The sequence below is a fragment of the Phyllobates terribilis genome, unplaced genomic scaffold (assembly GCF_046119375.1).
Source record: "Phyllobates terribilis strain yellow unplaced genomic scaffold, ASM4611937v1 Scaffold_11__3_contigs__length_659146591, whole genome shotgun sequence".
Lineage (NCBI taxonomy): Eukaryota > Metazoa > Chordata > Amphibia > Anura > Dendrobatidae > Phyllobates > Phyllobates terribilis.
Window position 1 is genome coordinate 225,669,517 of NW_027362771.1, and position 23,963 is coordinate 225,693,479.

General features: G+C 41.8%; 1 protein-coding gene across 1 annotated transcript; it reads right to left on the reverse strand.

The window, feature by feature from the left end:
* Window positions 1-6,932: 6,932 nt before the first annotated feature.
* Window positions 6,933-8,458, reverse strand: TMEM229A (transmembrane protein 229A). The gene has a single exon (XM_073650720.1). It carries the CDS (start codon window positions 8,245-8,247, stop codon window positions 7,309-7,311), a length of 939 nt encoding a protein of 312 aa, XP_073506821.1. The 5' UTR covers window positions 8,248-8,458; the 3' UTR covers window positions 6,933-7,308.
* Between the last annotated feature and the right edge of the window lie 15,505 nt (window positions 8,459-23,963).

Genomic DNA, 23,963 nt, shown 5'->3' on the forward strand with positions numbered 1-23,963 from the left:
CTTCAAATAAGCAGAAGGGGGTTAAACATCCACTGCCGGTGCCAGCACCAATTACAGACATTGAAGCAGGGCTGTCATCTATAATATATATATGTGGCGGTTTGTGGGAAGGCATTGCCCGCTGCACCGTACATGTACGGCGGATATCGCAAAGGAGTTAAAGGCATATTCCATCCTGACAAAGTGAAGATACATAAAGCTGAGTTTAGCAGTTTATTCAAGGCTTGTCTAACTTCTCATTTATTAGTTGTACCTTTTTGCTTTTTCATCGGTGGGCAATACTAGTAATAGTGGCTATGTTTTTCCTGTAAATAACTAGATTATTAGCACAGCTCTTGTTCTGGTTTGCTTTATTTCACTCCACAATCTTCATTCCCAACCACTGTGTACAAGTACTGGTTGCAGAATCTTAAAGGGTTCGTCCGTTGAAATACATCAGGTGAAATAAGTATTTAACACGTCATCAATTTTCTAAGTAAATGTATTTCTAAAGGTGCTATTGACATGAAATTCTCACCAGATGTCGGTAACCACCCATCCAATCCACACCGGCAAAGAAATCACACCAGCTGTTGCTGGATGTAAACAGTGAACAGCACTGTGCAGGTCCGATCAATGTGTAGCGAAGACTGATGAATTCTGCACGTCGGCAGGTCAAATATTGATTCTTTGGGGGTCTATTACTCAGCACCCCCACGATCAGTTATCAGTGGCAGCTGGATGTAAACACTGAATGCCACTGTACTGCACAGGCTCCATTCAATGTGTAGTGGAAGCTGCCGAGTGCTGAAGATCTGCTCTTATTCAAGAGAATATTGTGCAAACATAATAAAACTATATAAATGTGGTATACCCATAATTGTACTGACCCAAATAATAAGGTTAATATGTCACTTGTAACCAAGGATGAACACCAAATCAAAATAAAGGAAATCCTAAATTAATCCAAAATAAAGCAAACCCTAACTGGGGAAGATTGTTAATGTTCACTTTTTACCATATGCTGCGCACACTATAACCTCACCTGTGCTTTGTAAATTTCCAAATTTGATATCAAATGCACATGGAACTCTTCCGCTCTTCAGCTCTGTTGTATATCCAGCTAAAACATTAGCGTATTTATAAAATTATATTTATAACATGTAGCATATTTATAAAATCAGGAAAAACCGCAAGTTATTTAGAGAGCTGTCCAACCTGGGCTCAGCAAATTAGACGCTAAAATTGTATATCTATGGGAAAATTGCAGTTTCCACTCTGCAAAATCCATTCTGTACCAATTTCTGGAAATTACCTGTTGGGCTTCATGCCTTGAAAAAAAGCATTGAGAAGTGTAGTTTGCAAAATGGAGTCACTTCAAGGATTTATTTCATTTTCTATTATTTGATTTGGTACATCTATAGAAAAAAATAGCAATGTTCACTATGCAATTCATCTGATCAATCTACAGAGCAACCTAGAGTTAATCAAAATTGTCACTATGAAAACAGAAGCAGCAAACTTCATGAAAACAACAATCTGTGTCATTCCTAATACCGTAAAAGAAAATATAAAAATGTATGCCAACATGAAGCCGACATAAGGTAAATATTATTAAAGGGAATCTGTCAGCAGGTTTTTGCTACCTCATCTGAGAGCAGCATGATGTAGGAAAAGAGACCCTGAATCCAATGATGTATCACTTAGTTTACTGGGTGCAGCAGTTGTGGCACAGAGTTCTTAGACTTAGCATACAGCAGAGCTGAGAAAGCTAACCCCACCCACACCAGGCTCTGTATGTACAGTGTCCATAGACAGTGAGCTGGTTATCAGAGGAGGGGGCGTGGTCAGACGACTTGGCATGACACAGCTAGTCCCAGCAATGATAATGTCCTAGTGATAAAACCGTTATTGTAAGTAAACAACAGCACAGAGCCTTATAATTGACACATCTTTAAATTCAGAGTTTTAACCCCTATGTCCTGGTGTCCTCAGGTTACATAGAAAAAACATGCTAAAATATTCCTTTTAAATATTATATGTGATATGATTATGTGTTTTAAGGGTAGTTATGTAGTATGGTTGAAAAAAGACACATGTCCATCAACTTCAGCCTAGGGATGGGAAAGAATAAAGGGAAGGAGTATAGGTAAATCCATAATGCATGAACCAGAGTCTGCCCTAAAAAGCAAGTTTTTCCTTCCTGATCCCAAGTGTCGATCAACAGGATCAACATTCAGTAGAAACATTAGAAGTTTGGAAACTGCTACATTTTTCAAACTGCCTAAATTTACTATTAAAGTAAAGTACAAAGTGTTAAGAAATACCATCTTAGAATCACTGGGAAAAGTGAAACATTCCAAATTTAAAGAATTAAGTTGCATCCTAATTCCCTCAATAAGCCATATATTGAGGATATTGACCTTTTACTTCAAAAAGGTATCACAGGCTTTTTCAGGGTGATCCTCCCACAGGCGAAGAAAAGAAGCTACTGTTGCTAGTATGAACAGATTGTAAAACGTTCTTTTGGGTAGGTAGGGTTAGTCTTGTAGACTCTATGAGCTAGTGTTCAGATAGTTATGTCTCGGGATAGTAGCACTCAGTTGGGAGCTTTTTCTCCTACGTTTCAGCCATTAGTGGGTATCTCTTCACCGATCAAAACTTACTATGACATATCAAAAATTTTTTGGGAAAGTGCAGTTAGTCTTTAACAAGTTAGTTTTGAGCAATCTCTTATATAGAGTTTGTCAGCCCAAAACTGGTATAGATTTAGCACATAGGATGCAGGAAATGTAGCCCCTATAAAAGTCACCACACCTTTACTACTCTAATTGCTGACTCCATTCTGCAGAAACTGAAGCAGGGTGCTCGGGGCTTTGCTTGGCATTCCTAAACCGCCCAGTGCACCATTCACCCTCCTAGTTTTGCATGCTGCCAGCTCCCTCACTGATGATTAGCAGCACTGGCTTGCCTGAGCTTCCTTGGCACTGCAGTTTTTTTAGGGTCTATATTCCCTACAAGGCTTTGCTTTATACAGTGAGTTTGGGCTGACAGACTCTTTACGATTATATAGGACATATAAAAGTTTTTTTTGCAATGTCTCCGGCTCTTGATCAACTATTGTGTCCATACATGATTCAGACTCCTATTGACTATTATGTGTGCTCATCATTTGGATTCCTTGACAATGAAAATAGGAAAGGTTCCTAAATGTGATACCACAATGATTTAAAGAGAATTTGTCACCAGGTTTATTTCTCCCCATCTGACAGCAGCATAATGTAGGGGCAGAGACCTTCATTCCAGTGGTGTGACAATTACGGAGCTTTTTCCTGTAGTTTTCATAAAACACAATTGTATCTGCTGCAGCTATACTAGTGCTCTGAGTGATGAGATTCTTCTATGTAGTCCTTGATACTCATTAGCTCTGGCTATCCCTGCTCTCAACGTTAATTGGCAGCTTTCTGCTTATTCCTAGAGTAGGTGAAAGTTGTAAATGAATGATGTGTATGGGGTTAAAGGAGCTCATCACTGAGAGGACTAGCAGACCTGCAGCAGATTAAAACAGTGATTTTATCAAAGCTACAGTAGTAACTGATACTGTTGGAATCAGGGTCTCTGTCCCTTTATTCTGCCCTCAGATTGGGAAGCATAAATCTGGTGACAGATTAGCTTTTATTCTATGCATCTACATAGTGTATTTCTAAAAAATCAGCTCTGTAAAAAAATGGTCTGATTTAATAACAGTAACTAGTGACCTTTGACCTTGTGTAATATATTATATTACTGGTATGCAGTCAGTTGCAAATGTCTTGTAAGTTAAAGGGGTTGTCTAGGATTAAAGGGAATCTGTCAGCAGGTTTTTGCTAATACATCTGAGAGCAGTCTATGTAGGCAAAGAGAAGCTGAATCCAACTATGTATCACTTAGATGACTGGACGCAGCTGTTCTGACACAATCAGAGCTTTTATATTTAGGATGAAGCAGAGCTGAGAAAGCTGCCCCCGCCCACACCAGGCTCTGTATGTACAATGTCTATAGACAGTGAGCTGCTTATCACAGGAGGGGGCGTGTCAGACCAGGGTTCACACCACCAGCTAGTCCCAGCAATGATAAGCTACTGGTGCTAAAACAATCATTGTAAGCAAACAAAACCACAGACCTTGATAAGAGCGGCATCCTTGAATTCTGTGTTTTAACCACTACCTCATGCTGTCTTCAGATTAAATTGAAAAAACCTGCTGCCAGATTCCCTTTAAAAAACATGGCTGCTTTCTGTCAGCGACAGTACCACCACAAACCATGGGTTGTGCGTGGTATTGCAGTTTAGCTTAATTCACTTCAACTGAGTTGGGACAGAGTTGCAATACCAGACGCAGTCCATGGTGAGGGGTGTCATTGTTTCGGAAATAAAGCTACCATGCTTTTCTAATCCTAGACAAGCCCTTTAACGTTAGAATCAGTATCAGAGACTATGTTGTAGATTTTATCATATGTATTACAAAAAAAAATGCCATATGCACTGCTCTTTTTTCTTGCAAAGTATTTGCTACCATAAGAGACCGAAACGGCCCCAATAATGTCACTGTGGACCATTGGGCACTGCTGGTGTTTGCATGTGATGGGACCAGCATTTCTGTCTATTTTGTGTTTCTGTTTCTATCACAGAACAGAAAATTACAAATGTGAATACATATGTGAAATTGGCCTAAATATCTATGTGTCACAAATGTCACATATCTCCTTGTTACTCTATTGTGTACAGATAGGTTTGGTATAGCTCGAACATGTTTACATAGTAAGTTTTACCAACTGTTTTTCAGAATAACTGCATTGTATGTGCGCGTCAGCTAACCAGGACAAAATGTTATCTTTTGGAAGTTAAGGCCCCCTGGACTTATGTCGGCTGTACCCGCCGATATCAACAGGTTTGGCCTATGGTCTAATGTGTGTGGAGGTGCTGGCTGACTGATAGTCAGGAGAGATGTTGTTCACACATGCCTGATTTCAGGCTGCTGATCACATTGTTCTCTTAGAGTACACAGAAGTGCTCAGCCGAACAAGCGCTAGTGTGTGGGAGAGTCGGCTGAGATGTCTGTTGGCTGAACGATTGGCCAAAGCATCATCTGACAGACAGCCATCTAATGTGTATGGTCGGCTTACAGGTGCATTTACTTGTATACATATCTGACTAATTTAGGTCCAATCAAGCCAAAATTGGTGTGTAGATGCCCACTTGATCTGATTGAAATCTGTCTCACCTGTTGGGAAATTGATTGGATGTTCATAAAAAGAACCTGTCATCAGGATCATGCATGTTAAACTAAAGCTATGGACATAAAGGTGCTGTTATACTGATCTGATAGGTACCTTCAGTGTAGAAGTCCGCAGCCTGGTTGTTGTTTAAATATCATTAGAAGTTTGAATTCAATAAGCTCTTCGTGCATCAGAGCGGGCCTGTGGGGCAGGACTGTGGGTAGGGTCTGTGACTCTGCCACTGCTCTTCACTGCCTCTGGTGTCTTTATCTTATTGTTTTAAATTTCACGCCGGTGCCATCCTAACCACGGTCGGCGCTTGCACCATTGATCCCGCGATGGGCTTCAGGAAAATGCCTCCTATGTCGGTGCATGTGCAGATTTAGATCTCTGCTCAATCACGATCCAACATCTCAGTCTGCACATGCGCTGCCACTGGTGCCACTTTACTGAAGACCACCGGGATATCAATGTGTGCAAGTGCTGCCCATGGTTAGGACAGTGCCGGCGCGAAATGAAACAATAAGCATTAAACAATAAGATGATACAGGCAGCGGAGGGGATGTGCAGAGCCGAAGACCCTACCCACAGTCCTGCCCCGATGAACGAAGAGCATATTGCACCAAAAGTTGTAATGGTAATTAAATAACAACCAGGCTGCGGATTTCTACACTGAATGGACCTATCAAATCAGTATAACAGTGCCTTTATGCCTATACCTTTAGTTTAACATGCTTGATCCTGATGACAGGTTCTCTTTAAAAGGCTGCCTGCTAAGCACAATGATCGTGAAAGGTAAGCTGATATCTGAAAGACAACTCCATTATAAGGAATAGGAAAGTTTTTTTATAGGACAATTACAACTGATGAGGAAAAAGAAAATATATGTTGGCATATATATAAAGGCCCACTTACACTTCACAATTATCGTGAACGAGTGTTCCTAGGAACAAAGGTTTCCCTATAACTGTGCTGTGTTAACAGGCTCCAATCACCCGACCAACTAGAAAAATTCTTGTTCATCAGTTGAAATGATCTTTTGGTTTACATAAAAGATCATTGTACTCAGCAGCGCATCGTCCTGTGTAAACAGGACTCGGGCTGCTGAAAACAATCTATTGCAGATTCTTCAGTGCATCTCAAGAGCGTTCTGACTCTAACTCAGACTCATTTTATAATCTGTAAGATTAGTCTGATTGGTCGGAGATCTGAGCATGTAAATGCAGCTTAAGCCATAAAGGTTCTTGTTGAATAACAGCAAGAAGAGATTTTAAAAGTTTAAAGGGAACATATAATTTCCTATAACACTATTAACCAGTTCAGCAGTGCACCAGCGTAGAGCCGGCTATCAGTCAGTGCTGTGAGCAGTGACTTTAATTGCTCTGGAAACACCTGCATGACTGAAAGCTGGTGGCTCCCAGGAGAAACAAAGTTATTATTTTCCCAGGTGCCACACTTTCAGTACTGTGGCCGAACACCTCCATAACGTTATTAACCTGCAGATTAACCCTATGTCTACCGATTAACAGTGTTATTGGATCTGACAGGTTCCCTTTAAAGATTTGATACTAAAAGTATATTAGAAAATGGTATAACTTTTCATTACATAATGAATATGCTTTCTTTGCTAAAACCGTAACACCCATTTAAAAGCTACAAAGCCCCATTATAACTGAATGCAGGCAGAATAAAACAACTTTTAGAATTGGTCCACTTTTAATTCAAAAGAAAAACCTTTCCATTATTCTGTATAAAGTAGTTTTTTTATGGTTTATAGTGTAAGAAAATATGAATTGGTAGATCACAAAGCTTGTAAATTGTAAACTGTATTGGCCTATCTGATAGGAGGTACCATGGTCTTCTACTTACAACAGTTAAGAGTTAAAAACAGCTCCTTGCACTGTTGGTTAGTTTAACCCCTACTGTGTAAAATGAAAAAAGTTTCTTGAGTAGGTTTAATATCCTCTAGAAATAGTTCAAGGTCCTTCTACTATCTCTCCTAGAAAGTCCATAAAAGTAGTTTTGTAAACAGGAGCAATAAGTAGATGTTCCTCAGTGCAGAAGTCTCCAGTGTTATACATAGCGTATTCTAAGCAGCACCTTGGACAGCAGGTCCTGGTAGAAGCTAAGAAATATCCACCCTGGTAAGTACATCAGGGTCACCAGGCCCATGAAGTTCAGAGGGTAATGAGAATAGTCCCAGGAACAAGCATTGCATGTGCGGAGCCCTAAACCCCAGGAGAACTCCCAAGTGTAAACGAAGAGGATGTAGACAGGGAGTCTTCTCCAAGCCCCCCAGCCTCGGCCATAGCACAGGTAGAAGAAGAGCTTCTCCACTATCAGACTGCAGCTGCCATACATGAAGAAGGACCACAGGGACGTGTGGCCACTCACGGGGCAGCCCGGCTTCTCCAGCAGGTTGAAGGCGGACGTGAAGAAGACTTCGTCCATGAAGCCATGCATGCCAAAGAATAGGAAGCGCAGGCTGAGGGGCAGCCGGTGGGCAGCATGGCAGCACTCTGCCCCCTGCCCCTCCCAGCTCTGGTACTGCAGCCTCAGGAAGCTCCGGAGGAACACTTGGGAGTAGTAGATAGCCAGGGCATACTGCAGCCCCAGCTCTGCCGCGCTCAGCGCCCGCTCCTGGGGGCAGCACTGCAGCAGCGTCCTCCGGAGCAGGATCTGCAGGCCCACGAACACGGAGGGGTAGAAGACGAAGTGGAATGCCGGGGCATTGTCCGGGAAGCTCTTCCTCTGCAGGTAGATCTTCTCCAGAGCCAGGTGGGCGAGGGCATGCAGCAGGCAGCGGTATGGGGAGGAGAAGCCCAGCAGCTGGTAGTCCTGGCGGTGAGGGAAGCGCCGGATGCAGGAGCTCAGCACGTCCAGGGTCAGGCCGTGCATGCCGTAGAAATACAGCCTCATCCATAGCGGCAGGGGCTGGGAGATGGCCACTGCGGGAGCCTTCAGCCGGGCTCTGACCACCTGCCGCCGCCAGGCGCCCTGGTTCCTGCCCATAGTGCCCGGTGTCAGAGCCGCATAGTGATGCCCTGTGCCTCAGTCCGGAGCGGGACCAGCGCCTGGCAGCGCATCCAGTGCCCCTCCTCGTGTGGACCGTACTTCGCCTGTGCACTTGTCAGAGGAAGCCCACCCCCAGCCCTGGCACCCCCAGCCCTGGCACCTCCAGCCCTGGCACCGGCTCCAGCCTGATGCCCCTGCTTTGTCTCATTCCTTTCTTTTATTGCAGCTGGTGTCATATTGCAGGTGACCTACAGCAGCACCACAATTTCGGGAACTCCTACCTCCGGCTATTTATACCCTGCTGCCTGTCACAGACCGGGCTGTCACCCCTCTGCCATCCCTCCTGGCTGTCAGTAATCTCATAAAATCACATTTACCTGGACTGATTACTGCTAGAAATCAGAGGATCACTGATGAGGGGCGAAGAACCAGGCTTGTGCCAATAGAAGTCATGTGCCACTCAACAAAAATGTTTAATGCGCTGCCTCATATATAGGGGGCACGGTATAACATCATATAATGTAAAGCGGCCATATAGTCAATTACATATTGGTATATTATTGTACATTGATGGGTATATTGAAAACAGAATAACAAAGAAAAAATGTTGAAACGTTTTAATTTCCCCATGAAGAATGTATCATTAGCATATGATTCCTCAATGCATACAGATGATAAGCAAAGATTAAGCTTCCTGTAAGTAAGGATCCATTGTTATACCCCCAAGAGTGACATAGTTGTTCTGGTTACCACATATTCGCCCCATATTATATCTTATTATGTGCTCCATCCTGGAATATGAAGTTTCATGTATACTTGTATATATGTACCCTCCTGGTATCGTGATGTCTTCTTCTACTGCCTATTAATTGCTGATGCATGTATCTTCTGCTTTGATTTAGCCTGATGAAGGGTGTTATATTATTATTATTATTTATTTATATAGCGCCATTGATTCCATGGTGCTGTACATAAAAAGGGGTTACATACCAGATACAGATATCACTTACAGTAAACAAAACTAACAATGATAGACTTGTACAAAGGGAAGAGGACCCTGCCCTTGCGGGCTTACACTCTACAGGAACGTGGAAGTAGACAGTAGGTTGGGGGGATTGCAGTAGCTCCGTTGTTGAGGTGGCAGCAAGCAAGATCATGGCAGTCTGTAGGCTTGTTTGAAATGATGGGTTTTCAAGTTCCGTCTGAAGGATCCAAATGTGGAGACTAATCGGACGTGTTGAGGCATCGAATATCCCCTATAGGATGGGGGATATTCGGGAGAAATCTTTGAGGCGATTGGGTGAGGAACGAATAAGTGTGGAGGAGAGAAGGAGGTCTTGTGAGGACCGGAGATTACGTGAGGGAATATATCAGGAGATTACTTCAGAGATGTACGGAGGGGAAAGGTTATGGATGGCTTTGTAGGTCAGTGTTAGTAGTTTGAACTGGATATGCTGGGCATTTGGGAGCCAGTGAAGGGATTTGCAAAGGGGGTAGCAGAGGAGTAGCGATGTGAGAGATGAACCAGTCGCGCAGCAGAGTTGAGGATGGACTGGAGGGGTACGAGAGTGTTAGTAGGTAGGCCACAGAGGAGGATGTTGGAGTAGTCGAGGCGGGAGATGATGAGGGCATGCACAAGCAGTTTAGTAGATTGAGAGTTGAGGAAAGGACGGATTCTAGAAATATTTTTGAGCTGGAGGCGACAGGAGGTGGCGAGAGCTTCGATGTGGGGTTTGAAGGACAGGGCAGAGTCAAGGGTTACTTGAGGCAGCGAATTGCCGGTACTGGGGAAAGTGTGTTGTCATTTATTGTGATAGAAAGATCAGGTGGGGATGATATGCGAGATGGGGGAAAGATGATGAGTTCAGTTTTGTGTACATTGAGCTTGAGGAAGCGAGAGGAGAAGAAGGAGAATATGGCTGATAGACATGCTGGAATTCTGGACAGCAGAGAGGTGACATCTGGGCCAGAGAGGTAGATCTGGGTGTCACCAGCATACAGATGATATTGGAAGCCATGGGATTTTATGAGCTGTCCCAGGCCAAGGGTATAGATTGAGAAGAGTAGGGGTCCTAGGACAGAGCCTTGAGGGACTCCAACAGAGAGAGGTCGGGATGAGAAGGTAGCATGGGAGTGCGAGACGCTAAATGTGCGGTTAGAAAGGTAGGAGGAGATCCAAGATAGGGAAAGGTCTTTGACGCCAAAGGAAGAGGGGATCTGTAGTAGGAGGCAGTGGTCAACTGTGTCAAAGGCAGAAGACAGGTCAAAAAGAAGGAGCATAGAGAATTGTCTGTTAGCTTTGCCTGTAAGTAAGTCATTAGTAATTTTGGTTAGGGCAGTTTCGGTGGAATGGTGGGGCGGAAGCCAGATTGTCGGTTGTCAAAGAGAGAGTTAGATGAGAAGTGAGAGGAAAGTTCAGCTTGAACTTGTTGCTCAAGGAGTTTGGAGGCAAATGGGAGCAGCGATATGGGGCGGTAGCTGGACAAGGTGGTTGGGTCGAGGGATGGCTTTATGAGCATGGGCGTGATTGTGGCATGTTTGAAGGCAGAGGGGAAGGTACCAGAAGTTAGTGATAGGTTGAAGAGATGGGTTAGAGATGGGATGAGTGTGGGGGTGAGGCTGGGGAGGAGGTGGGATGGGGTCGAGTGCACAAGTGGTGAGGTGTGGTTTGGAGAGGAGACGAGTGAGGTCTCCTTCCTTGATTTTGGAAAGGGAGGTTATGGGGGAAAGGCAATGGTCTGGGAAACAAGGGGGTTGTGGTGGTCGGACAGTAAAGACTTGCCGTGTTTGGTCAATCTTGTTTTTGAAGTGTGTGGCAAACTCCTCAGCAGAGATTGCGGAGGTCGGATGGGGCAGAGGAAGGCGGAGGAGAGAGTTAAATGTATTGAATAACTGTTTGTGGTTGTAGGATAAGGAAGATATGAGGGTTGTGAAGTAAGCCTGTTTAACAGAGGTGAGGGCTGATTTGAATGCGAGTGTTGCTTGTTTGAATGTAGTGAAGTCATCTTGCGAATGTGTTTTCTTCCAACGTCGCTCCGCAACCCTGGACGCTTGCCGAAGCTGTTTAGTGAGGTTGTTGTGCCAGGGTTGCCTATTGACTCGTCGTGCTCTGCCATGCATAAGAGGGGCGACCGAGTCAATAGCTGATGTGAGAGTAGCATTGTAGAAAGCAGTGGCACTGTCTGTGTCGTGGAGTGAGGATATGGATGTCAGTGGTAGAATAGAGTCAGAGAGTGTGTGAGTGTCTAGATGTGCAAGGTTTCTGCGGGGGGGGGGTGCTAGATGCTGGACCTGGGTGACCGGTGAGGAGGACAGGGATGAGAAAGTGAGTAGATGGTGGTCAGATAAAAGTAAGGGGGAGGTTGTGAGGTTAGAGTCGGGTGAAGATGAGGTCTAGTGTGTGTCCGTCTGTGTGGGTGGCTGAGGAGGACCAGAAACATTGCCATCTGCTCCTGTACCTATCGCAGTGTGAATAATGTATGTGAGAAATTAATAATAATACTCCCTATGTGTCACCTGTTTGTAATGAGTGGCTGTTGGGCAACATGCGTTATTCAGTATCTAAGGGACTGTCAAAATGACTTTGTCAGTCCCATGGACTGAGAATGAGGCAGCAACTTTAATGCCCGGCTCCTTAGTAATTTGATGCTACTTATCCTATTAATAGGAGATATGTTGCATTTTTGGGACATCTCAATTAAGCACTTCCTAATGTGAGACATAAACATCAGGAGTTTAGCCGGCTCCACATACAATGGATGACAACTGTGTTACACTGCCGGTATCCGCCTCTAACAGCAGTGACAGAAGGTATCTTTGATCGCTGTGATTAACTCCTTGTATTACTCTGTTAAAGAATGACAGCGGCATTTATGTATACCTCCCAACTTTTGAAGAAGAGAAAGAGGGACAGGTGATTATATGTCATGCGTAGCGCACCCTGGAAAATTTAGGCCACTGCCCTCGCCACACCCCAATCTAAACCCATTTACCATTTCTTTCTCCCCTGGCAGGAGGCATTGTCAGAGGGGCGGTGGCAGTGAGAGAAATTCAGCAGACGCTCGAGATTGTAGGGCGCAAACCCAAATCCGGGACTGTCTTTGGTATCCAGGACAGACTAGAGATGAGTGGATGGATTCTCGGGTCTCTGGTCCAGCGTCCAGGCCAGTGGTACCTGGCGGCTGGACTGGAGGCAGTGAATCTCTTACCTTCTGGCATCCCCGGCTCAGCTTTTGATTAGTCCGGGCAGCGCAACACGTCCTGCTCATCTCTAGTTGGGATTTGGGGATTATTTTTTTTCCTTCATTCACAGTCGGATCCACCAGAACTTTCTGATCTCTATGAAGCTTCACTATACGATAGCTGGCTTTTTTGTATCTGTAAGGCCGTGTTCACACAGTGCAGAAATACTGTGTTTTTTGATTCCTGCAGATGTCCGCACCAAACTATACAATAACAATCTTCTCCATCTTAGTTGATGTGTTTCTGGTGCAGAAGTGAAGCTGCTTTTTTAATGTGTTTTTTATAGTACAGAAAAGCTTTGATTCTGTACTTAATAAAGTATCTGCCTTTTTTACATGAGGTTTTTTAGGCTCCAAATATAAGACGAGAAAAAAAAGCACCAAAACCGCACAGTTCCGCAGCGTCTTTAGACCACAACAGGCGCAGTTTTATATGAAATCACATCAACTTTGCTTGGACAGTTAAACACAGCAGTATTTTTGTGCAAAAAAACAAGAGAAAAAACGCAGGTTTTATGCTACATGTCAACATGGTCTAAATTTCGAAGCAAAGTGCACGTGATTGCGTGAAATCTCCGTCCCTTGTGGTTTGAAGTATTAAAAAAAGAGTTAAAAACTCTATTTCATCTTACTAACCACTTCTTTTTCTACAATGCAGGCTATTATAAAGTTTTTATTAGAACTCAACAAACAGTATTTTACAATATTTAAAAGTTAGTATTTATCTATATGCTTGTCTCTCCATCTGTTTTTACAGGTGTTCTTACTTTCCCTTTTCTTTCCTTGCCTTTCCCATTCCTTTTCTTCCCCTCCTCCCCTTAAATGTTTTATATATAAGGTATAAGGAAGTCAGAGATCAGCTGCAGCCCATTCCAACGCACTAGGACCACGAATGCCGACACTGCTGGAACGGCACCAGCACGGGAGGCGAGTATAGGATTTTTTATTTTATCAGGGCCAAACATTTAATTCAAGAAGGGGTTGTCCTAGTTGTGGACCACCCCTTTAACTAAGTACCCTATGTTATTTACATGTACTATTACTATTTACTTATATCGGGTGAAATAAGTATTGAACACATCACCAATTTTCTAAGTAAATACATTTCTAAAGGTGCTATTGACATGAAATTCTCACCAATTTTTGGTAACAATCCATCTAATCTACACAGGCAAAGAAATCAAACCATAGATGTCCATAAATTAAGTTATGTGTAATAATGAGAAATGACACAGGGAAAAAGTATTGAACACGGTTACTGAAATTTATTTAATACTTTGTACAAAAATCTTTGTTGGTGATGACAGCTTCAAGATGCCTCCTATATGGAGAAACTAGTCACATGCATTGCTCAGGTGTGATTTCGGCCCCTTATTCCACACAAACACTCTTCAAATCCTGAAGGTTCCATAGGCTTCTTCTATGAACTCTGAGCGTTAGTTCCTTCCATAAATGTTTCTATTGGATTCAGGTCAGGTGATTGGCTAGGCCTTTCTAGCAGCTTTAATTTCTTTCTCTCAAACTAATTGAGAGTTTCCTTGGCTGTGTGTTTGGGGTCATTGTCTTGCTGAAATGTCCACCCTCGTTTTTCATCTTCATCATCCTGGTAGATGGAAGCAGAATTTTATCAAGAATGTCTCAGTACATTTGTCCATTCATCCTTGCGTCAATAACATGACGTTTGTCTGTGCCATATGCTGAAAAACAGTCCATCACCCTGATGTTCCCACATCCAAACTTCACTGTTGTTATTTTGCTTTTGGGGTGATATGCAGTGTCTTTTGGCCTCCAACCAAGGTGTGTATTATGGCATCCAAAGAGTTCAATTTTGGTCTCATCTGACCAGACTACATTCTCCCAGTATTTCACAGGCTTGTCTAAATGTTGTTGAGCAAACTTTAAACGTGCTTGAACATGCTTTTTGTTCAGCAATGGATTCTTATAGGATGAGTGTGCATACAGGCCATGGAGGTTGAATGCATTACTTATAGTTTTCTTTGAAAGAATTGTACCTGCTGATTCCAGGTCTTTCTGTTGCTTTCTACCGGTGGTCCTTGGCTCTTGGACAACTATTTTGATAATTTTTTTCATTCTTCTGTTTGAAATTTTGTGAGGAGTACCTGGCCGTGCACAGTTTATGGTGAAATGATGTTCTTTCCACTACCAGATTATTCCTCCAACAGTGGACATTGGAACCTTCAGTAGTCTAGAAATTCTTCTGTAACCAATGCTATCAGTATATTTGGCAACAATAAGGTTGCAAAGGTCTTCAGACAGCTCACTTGTTTTACCCATCATGAGATGTTTCTTGTGTGGCACCTTGGTAATCAGACACCTTTTTATAGGCCATCAGTTGAACCAGCTGATATTATTTTTCACTTAAGTGGCAGGATTGCTTTCTATAAAGAAATGCAAGAGCACAATAGAGTCTTATCCAGGTTAAATGTATGATGAATAAAGGTAAAACCGCTCACCTTGTAAGGTTGTGTGAGACACACTTAAGGAGCCTAAAGATCAGCTGTAGCAGCTTTCATAAATCTGTGGAGTCGGAGTAGTGGAGTCAGAGTTGGTATCCATTTTGATGGAGTCGGAGTTGGTATAAAATGGACTGACTCTGACTCCTAAAATATATAATAAATTGGTACAGTAGTTCGATGAAGTTTGTGCTGTAAATGTTTTCATAAGAATTTGGGAAAGTTATGAAATGTCCTATAAATGTCTGTTCTGTTCCTGATCTAAGGATCTCGGCTTTTAGTTGAGATGAATCTGTGCTGCACTTTATGTACATGCTCAGAACTGAAGCTCCTCCTACCAGTGCTGTGGAGTTGGAGTCGGAAGCCAGGGAAGTTGAGGAGTCGATGGTTTGGCTTACTGACTCCACAGTGCTGCATAAAATATCAATAAAGGTAACCGGATTGGAAGTGTTTATGCACTCTCTGGAGCAACCATACAAAAATAGCCTAGAGGTGCTTTTTGCACCTCTCTTTCTTCATGTATTCAATGCTTTTTCCCTGTTTCATTTCTCATTATTACACAAAACTTAATGTATGGACATCTATGGTTTGATTTATTTGCCTGTTTGGATTGAATGGGTTGTTATCGACCTCTGGTGAAAATTTTCACGTGTGCAATACTTATTTCACCCGCTGTATTTATTTCCTGTAGCATATATGCTCAGTTTGTTTGTTTTTTTTTTTTGTCTGTGAAATGGCCACAATGTGAACGTGTTCTTACACTTTGCACATACAGTGGGTACGGAAAGTATTCAGACCCCTTTAAATTTTTCACTCTTTGTTTCATTGCAGCCATTTGGTAAATTCTAAAAAGTTCATTTTTTTTCTCATTGAACTACACTCAGCACCCCTTCTTGACTGAAAAAAAAACAGAAATGTAGAAATTTTTGCAAATTTATTAAAAAAAGAAAAACTGAAATATCACATGGTCATAAGTATTTAGACCCTTTGCTCAGACACTCATATTTAAGTCACATGCTGTCCATTTCCTTGTGATCTTCCTTGAGATGGTTCTACTCCTTCATTGGAGACCAGCTGTGTTTAATTAAACTGATAGGACTTGATTTGGAAAGGCACACACCTGTCTATATAAGACCTCACAGCTCACAGTGCATGTCAGACCAAATGAGAATCATGAGCTTAAAGGAACTGCCCAAAAACCTCAGAGACAGAATTGTGGCAAGGCACAGACCTGGCCAAGGTTACAAAAGAATTTCTGCATTACTCAAGGTTCCTAAGAGCACAGAGGCATCCATAATCATTAAATGAAAGAAGTTTGGGACCACCAGAAGTCTCCCTAGACCTGGCTGTCCAGCCAAACTGAGTAACCGTGGGAGAAGAGCCTTGGTGAGAGAGGTAAAGAAGAACCCCACGATCACTGTGGCTGAGCTCCAGAGATGCAGTAGGGAGATGGGAGAAAATTCCACAAAGTCAACAATCACTGCAGCCCTCCACCAGTCAGGCCTTTATGGCAGAGTAGTCCGACGGAAGCCTCTCCTCAGTGCAAGACATATGAAAGCCCGCATAGATTATGCTCAAAAACACATGAAGGACTCCCAGACTATGAGAAATAAGATTCTCTGGTCTGATGAGATGAAGATAGAACTTTTTGCTGATAATTCTAAGCGGTATGTGTGGAGAAAACCAGGCACTGCTCATCACCTGCCCAATACAATCCCAACAGTGAAACATGGTGGTGGTAGCATCATGCTATGGGGTTGTTTTTCAGCTGCAGGGACAGGACAACTGGTTGCAATTGAAGGAAAGATGAATGCGGCCAAGTACAGAGATATCCTGGATGAAAACCTCTTCCAGAGTGCTCTGGACCTCAGACTTGGCCGAAGGTTCACCTTCCAACAAGACAATGACCCTAAGCACACAGCTAAAATAACAAAGGAGTGGCTTCAGAACAACTTTGTGACCATTCTTGACTGGCCCAGCCAGAGCCCTGACCTAAACCCAATTCAACATCTCTGGAGAGACCTGAAAATGGCTGTCCACCAACGTTCACCATCCAAGCTGACGGAACTGGAGAGGATCTGCAAGGAAGAATGGCAGAGGATCCCCAAATCCAGGTGTGAAAAATTTGTTGCATCATTCCCAAGAAGACTCATTGCTGTATTAGCTCAACAGGGTGCTTCTACTCAATACTGAACAAAGGGTCTGAATACTTATGACCATGTGATATTTCAGTTTCTCTTTTTTAATAAATTTGCAAAAATTTCTACATTTCTGTTTTTTTTCAGTCAAATTGGGGTGCAGAGTGTACTTTAATTAGAAAAAAAATGAACTTTTTAGAATTTACCAAATGGCTGCAATGAAACAAAGAGTGAAAAATGTAAAGGGGTCTGAATACTTTCTGTACCCGCTGTATACCAATTTATAGTCCGACTCATTTATTTGGTTTTGAAGTTTTTTTTATTACCATAATTGTTCTGACTGAACACCATAAAAAAATCTCAAAAAACAATGGCAGAATTTTTATTTTTTCATCATTTCACTGCATTTTTTTCTCTAACTTTCCAATACATCATGTCATTAAAAACTACAACTCGTCTGCAAAAAATAACCCTTCTAACACTATGTGGACATAAAAATAAAAAAAGTTATGGTTTTTGGAAGAAGTGGAGGAAAAAACAAAAGTGCAAAATGAAAATTGGCTGCGACAGGAATAGGCTAAGTAAATGTAATACGTATACATGCCCTATTGCACATTACATCCTCTCTTTCTTGATATGGCGTGTAGCAATCATTGAGCACGTTGTAGATATTTGTTCTCCCAACAATCACATAGCTGTAATATGTCAGAACATCCCGTAGCTTTATTTACAAAAACAGAGAACGTCTTTAATAGGCTTATCCCAACTGGTCAAGGTCGCTTTGGCTTAGCAAAAAAATCATTTTTATTTTAGTGAGTACAGTTCTGGTAGAGTTCGAGGAGCCACTAAGAATTAGCACTCGGATATTTCATTAAGTATAAGTAAAGCAGACTTACCCGGATTAAACTGCAAAGCCAAAGTCTGGATCAAGAGTTGGCTTCTTAAGGAAGTAATCTTTTTTTTGCATTGAGATGAGAGAGAATCTAAAGATATCTGTCAGATGATAAAAGATAGTTCTGGAGAGAATGAAGATGTAATGTATTGGGTTCTGAGGACAGATTATGGGTAAGGTTTTTAGGGGACAATGATAGAATCTCTTGATGGCTGGTGCATATCGGTGCAATAATAAGTTTGATAGGTGTAGTGACTAGATGGGGCAACCTATTTTTACAATTATTTATTTTCTTATCTAGTTTTCTATTAGTTTGTAATTCGAGCATGATCAGTCTTTAGAGTATGGAGTATAAAGAAGCACAGGCTGTTAAACAATGTAAGTATGGTGGAATATTGTGTTCGAAACGATACAAATTCCAAGTATGATACATATTTTGTTACAGTATCTTACATTAGGGAGAGCTATTCCAATTCTAAACCTGTCCTTGTACAATTCTTTCAGCTTTGTCGCCTGTTTCATTTGGGTTTTCAGACTGCTCATCACGATTAAAATGCTGGTGTTTCGAGCTGATAATAAATTTGCAGTGAAGTGTACAGATCACAAGACTTTTTCCTTTGACGTTCACAGCATTACTTTAACCAGTTTAAAACCTGGCCATTTACCGCCATTCCTGACCAGGCACATTTCCTTGTTTCTTCGTATATGTGGTAAAATTTGTTCTCGTTTAGATATTCAAGTAATTTTTTACATCTTTTTTTCATCATACATGGGGCTTTATTTTCATGTAAATGTCATATTCTCCTATTTACTTTTTTGCTGAAGTCGAAAAATAATTTTAAATTTTTTTAAGATCATTAAGGACCACTATAATACATTTAAAATTTGTTCCGCATTCTATAATTGTTTTTATATGTTGGACACTTTTTTTTCTTACTGGGGTATGGCTAGTAAGGCAAAAAGGGAAGGAGACTACCCACATCCTTTCACCTAAGACTCACCAAGGGGGACAATCAAATCCAAAATTGATAGCAGAAAAGGGGATTGTCTCAATAAAACTTAACTTTTAATGTTAAAAATTATATAACAATTCCTAAAGCTACCTATAGGCTAAGTGCCCACGATACAGAAATGATGCGGATTTTTGCTGAGCATTTCTGCATCTCCCTGGCAGAAAAAACGCATGCGGATTTTACATGCGTTTTTCCTGCCAGGGACAAGCGTAATTGAAGCGTTCTTCACATACATTTCCACATGCGGGTTGACAAGCGCTTTCCAAGCGATTTTAGCATCACTTGGAAAGTGCTTGACAACTTGGTCACACTATATAAATCCATGCAACCAGCATGGATTTATATAGCGTGACCGTAAAAGAATGGTAAAAAATAAATATTATACTTACCTTCTGATGGCCCCCGGTGTCCTTATCCGATGCGTCCCGTCTCCCCAGTGTATCGCGGTTGTATAAAAGGACCTGCCATAACGTCATTTAGCCATGTGACGGGTCACGCGACCGCCGACGTCATCGGTCGCGTGACCCGTCACATGACTAAATTACGTCATGGCAGGTCCTTTTAGACCATCGCGAGCTGCCGGGATGCCAGGACGGATAGCTGAGGAGACCGGGGGCCATCAGAAGGTAAGTATAATGTATTTTTTTTATTTTAATTTTTTTTTTACAAGTTCTATGGTACCTGGGTCTGGAGGACAGTCTCCTCTTCTCCAAACTCGGGTACCATCCGCACATTGAATCGCTTAATATCCGCTTGTGCACATGTAGTGATGCGGATATTATGTGATTCAATGCAAGTCAATAGCGTCAAAAACGCTGCGATTCCGCAGCATAATTGATAGTGCTGCGGATTTTTCCGCAATGATAATCCGCAGCGGAAATTTCCGCAGCATGTGCACAGCACATGCGGATTATCATTGGGGAACATGGCAGACCTTCTACCAAGCGTTTTTTAAGCGTTTCTGCAGCGGAATTGCCACTGCGGAAACGCTTAAAAAACGCATAGTGGGCACACAGCCTTATTCAGAAGATGTTAGTGCAGCAAAGGCATATTCAAAAAATGTTTCTCCTAAACTAATAGTGGTCAGTCAGAGAATGTTTAGATAATGACAATAAAGAAACCCAGTAAAACCAAGAGGTCATTCAACAACCATATGGCTCTGTAAATCATACGTAACTACAACCCCTGGCAAAAATTATGGAATCACCGGGCTCGGAGGATGTTCATTCAGTTGTTTAATGTTGTTGAAAAAAGCAGATCACAGACATGGCACAAAACTAAAGTCATTTCAAATGGCAACTTTAGGGCTTTAAGAATCACTAAAAGAAATCAAGATTAAAAATGTGGTACTCAGTAAGGGTAATTTTTTTCAGAAAAAGCAGAGGGAAAAAATTATGGAATCACTCAATTCTGAGGAAAAAAATTCTGGAATCATGAAAAACAAACACACAAAAGAACACTCCAATGCATCACTAGTATTTTGTTGCACCACCTCTGGCTTTAAGCTTGCAGTCTCTGAGGCATGGACTTAATGAGTGACAAACAGTGCTCTTCATCACTCTGGCTCCAACTTTCTCTGATAGCTGTTGCCAGATCAGTTTTGCAGGTTGGAGCCTTGTTATGGACCATTTTCTTCAACTTCCACCAAAGATTTTCAATTGGATTGAGATCCGGACTATTTGCAGGCCATGACATTGAGCTTATGTGTCTTCTTTCAGGGAATGTTTTCACAGTTTTCGCTCTATGGCAGTATGCATTATCATCTTGAAAAATGATGTCATCATCCCCAAACATCCTTTCAATTGATGGGATAAGAAAACTGTCTGAAATATTAATGTAAACTTGGGAATTTATTGAAGATGTAATGACAGCCATCTCCCCAGTGCCTTTACCTGACATGCAGCCCCATATCATCAATGACTGTGGAAATATGCATGTTCTATTCATGCAGTCATCTTTATAAATCTCATTGGAACGGCACCAAATAAAAGTTCCAGCATCATCACATTGCCCAATGCAGATTCGCGATTCATCACTGAATATGACTTTCATCCAGTCATCCACAGTCCACGATTGCTTTTCCTTAGCCCATTGTAACCTTGTTTTTTTCTGTTTAGGTGTTAATGATAGCTTATGTTTAGCTTTACTGTATGTAAATCCCATTTTCTTTAGGCAGTTTCTTACAGTACGGTCACAGACATTGATCCAGTTTCCTCCCATTTGTTCCTCATTTGTTTTGTTGTGCATTTCCTGTTTTGGAGACATATTGCTTTAAGTTTCCGGTCTTGACGCTTTGATGTCTTCCTTGGTCTACCAGTATGTTTGCCTTTAACAACCTTCCCATGTTGTTTGTATTTGGTCCAGATTTTAGACACAGCTGACTGTGAACAACCAACATCTTTTGCAACATTGCATGATGATTTACCTTCTTGAGTTTGATAATCCTCTCCTTTGTTTCAATTAACATCTCTCATGTTGGAGCCATGATTCATGTCAGTCCACTTGGTGCAACAGCTCTCCAAGGTTTGATCACTCCTTTTTAGATGCAGACTAATGAGCAGATCTAATTTGATGCAGGTGTTAGTCTTGGAAATGAAAATTTACAGGGTGATTCCAGAATTTTTTCCTCAGAATTGAGTGATTCAATAAATTTTTCCCTTTGCTTGGTCTGAAAAAAATTACCCTTACTGAGTACCACATTTTTAATCTTGATTACTTTTAGTGTTTCTTAAAGCCCTAAAGTTGGCATTTGAAATGACTTTAGTTTTGTGCCATGTCTGTGATCTGCTTTTCTTCAACGACATTAAACAACTGAATGAACATCCTCCGAGCCCGGTGATTCCATAATTTTTGCCAGGGGTTGTATAAAGATGGAAACTGACAGTGGTCAGTACTCACAGAGTCAGAGGTATAGCTAGTAACCACGATTTGGATTGGTAGTGGCATTGATTTACTCTTTACCTGCTATTTTTTATGTATTCATTTATTCATTTTATTTTTCATTTATTTTACACAATCTCCCCCGCCCCACACCTCCATTTAAGGTCATAAAAAAACCTTTCGAAAAGGGCATTTTAGTATTTAAATATTTTTGGTTTCATTTTATTTCCCTTGTAACTAGTGGTGGGATATTAGCCCCAGTGACAAGGGAATTGCAGCCTGCCAACTGCACAGCAGAGCTGCCTGTTTCTCCTATGACCCAGCAGCTCCTGCCAGCGATCAGATGACCACTGGGTCTAGAGTAGGAAGCTCCGTCAGCGCTTCCTATTACTGCAGCACTTGTTTAGCTCTGTGTAAACAGCGATTGAGAAGGCTGAGACGGTAATAAACAATCTGCACCTTACCTATGGGGATTTCAGCTGTTTCTGGGAGCCAGATCACCGCTGCCACAGTTACATGATTATGATTTGCTGTGCTACTTTGTAGTGACATTTTAGAATGTCACTGCAAAGTGGGAGCGGGACCGTCCGGATGTTTAAAGTCTAGCGGTTAGAGATTAACCGTCATTGCAATTTTTTTTTCAGAATTCAGCATTACACAAGAAACGTCGTTATATATCTTCTTAAATAAATCTGCTTCTTTCTCCTCCTGGGCTGATCATTCATTCTCAAAATTCTCAATTCATGGGTAAAATCTGACTTTTGTGAATACAGATTTATAGTTAGGATATTATAGTTGGTGCTCATAAATTTCTATGGAGAATTGTAACTATGGTTTCATTTGAATGTCTGTGTCTGTCTCTAGCTCCTCCTCTCCATAGAATTCTAAAAACACCATCTGCCATCTCCTATTTCAGTAATAGGAAAATCTGTCTTCAGAGAATAGAGATATTACAGGTTTTGCACATGAATTGAGTGTGAAAGATCAATTCAGGCGGATAATGAAGTAGATTTCTCTGATAGGTCACAGAGTTGCTTATTTCCACATCTACTATTGATTTATGAAATAAAAATGAAATAATTGTTACTCTTTAAGTAAAGACCTTGCTTGGAAAGCCAGAGCTGTGGACTAATGTGCCAGCAAGAACAATGTTAGTGGCTACATTTTTTAGACTACATGTCAATGAATTGAAAGGAAGCTTTAACCATGGGATCTAAAAGATCCAAGTTAGGCTCAGTGCCCACGATGCGGATTTAATGCGTTTAAACGCATTAAAATTGCTTGGTAAGATGTCTGCCATGTTTCCCAAACGATAATCCGCATGTGCTGTGCATATGCTTTGGAATTTTATGCTGCGGATTATCATTGCGTAAAAATCTGCAGCGCAACCAATTTGGGCGCGATTTTGCGGTGAAATCGCAGCCATTGACTTGCATTGAACCGCATAATATCCACATGTATACATGCGGATGTTATGCGGTTCAATGCGCGGATGGTACCCGGGTCTGGAGAAGAGGAGACTCTCCTCCAACCCGGGTACCATAGTACCTGCAAGTTAAAAAAGAATTATAAAGTAAAAAATAAAAAAAAATATTCATAGTCACCTCTCCGGCGGCCCCCGGTCTCCCAGGCGCATCCTCTCTCCTCGGCGTCCTGCGATGTACTGGCAGGACCTGTGGTGATGTCATTTAGTCAGCTGATGGTCACGCGACCGCTGACATCAGCGGTCAGGTGATAGTCGCATGACCATCAGCTGACTAAATGATGTCACCGCAGGTCCTGCCAGTACATCGCAGGACGCCTAGGAGAGAGGATGCGCCTGGGAGGAGACATTGTATGACATATCTTTACTGATCCTGTTGTCAATATAATGTGAAGATAATCTCATAAAAATGTCAAAAACAGTTAAATGGGTATTCCCATCTCCAAGATCCTATCCCAATATGTAGTAGGTGTAATAATAATAATATTAGCAAATATCTCCAATTAGAAATGTAGTATAGTAGTTTTGATTCGCTATGTCACTTACTTCATGTGCAGGTATTGCGGGACCTTAGGTATACATGGTTACGACC

Coding starts and splice junctions, on each gene's coding strand:
- TMEM229A (XM_073650720.1), bottom strand. CDS start 8,247: ATGGGCAGGAACCAGGGCGCCTGGCGGCGGCAGGTGGTCAGAGCCCGG.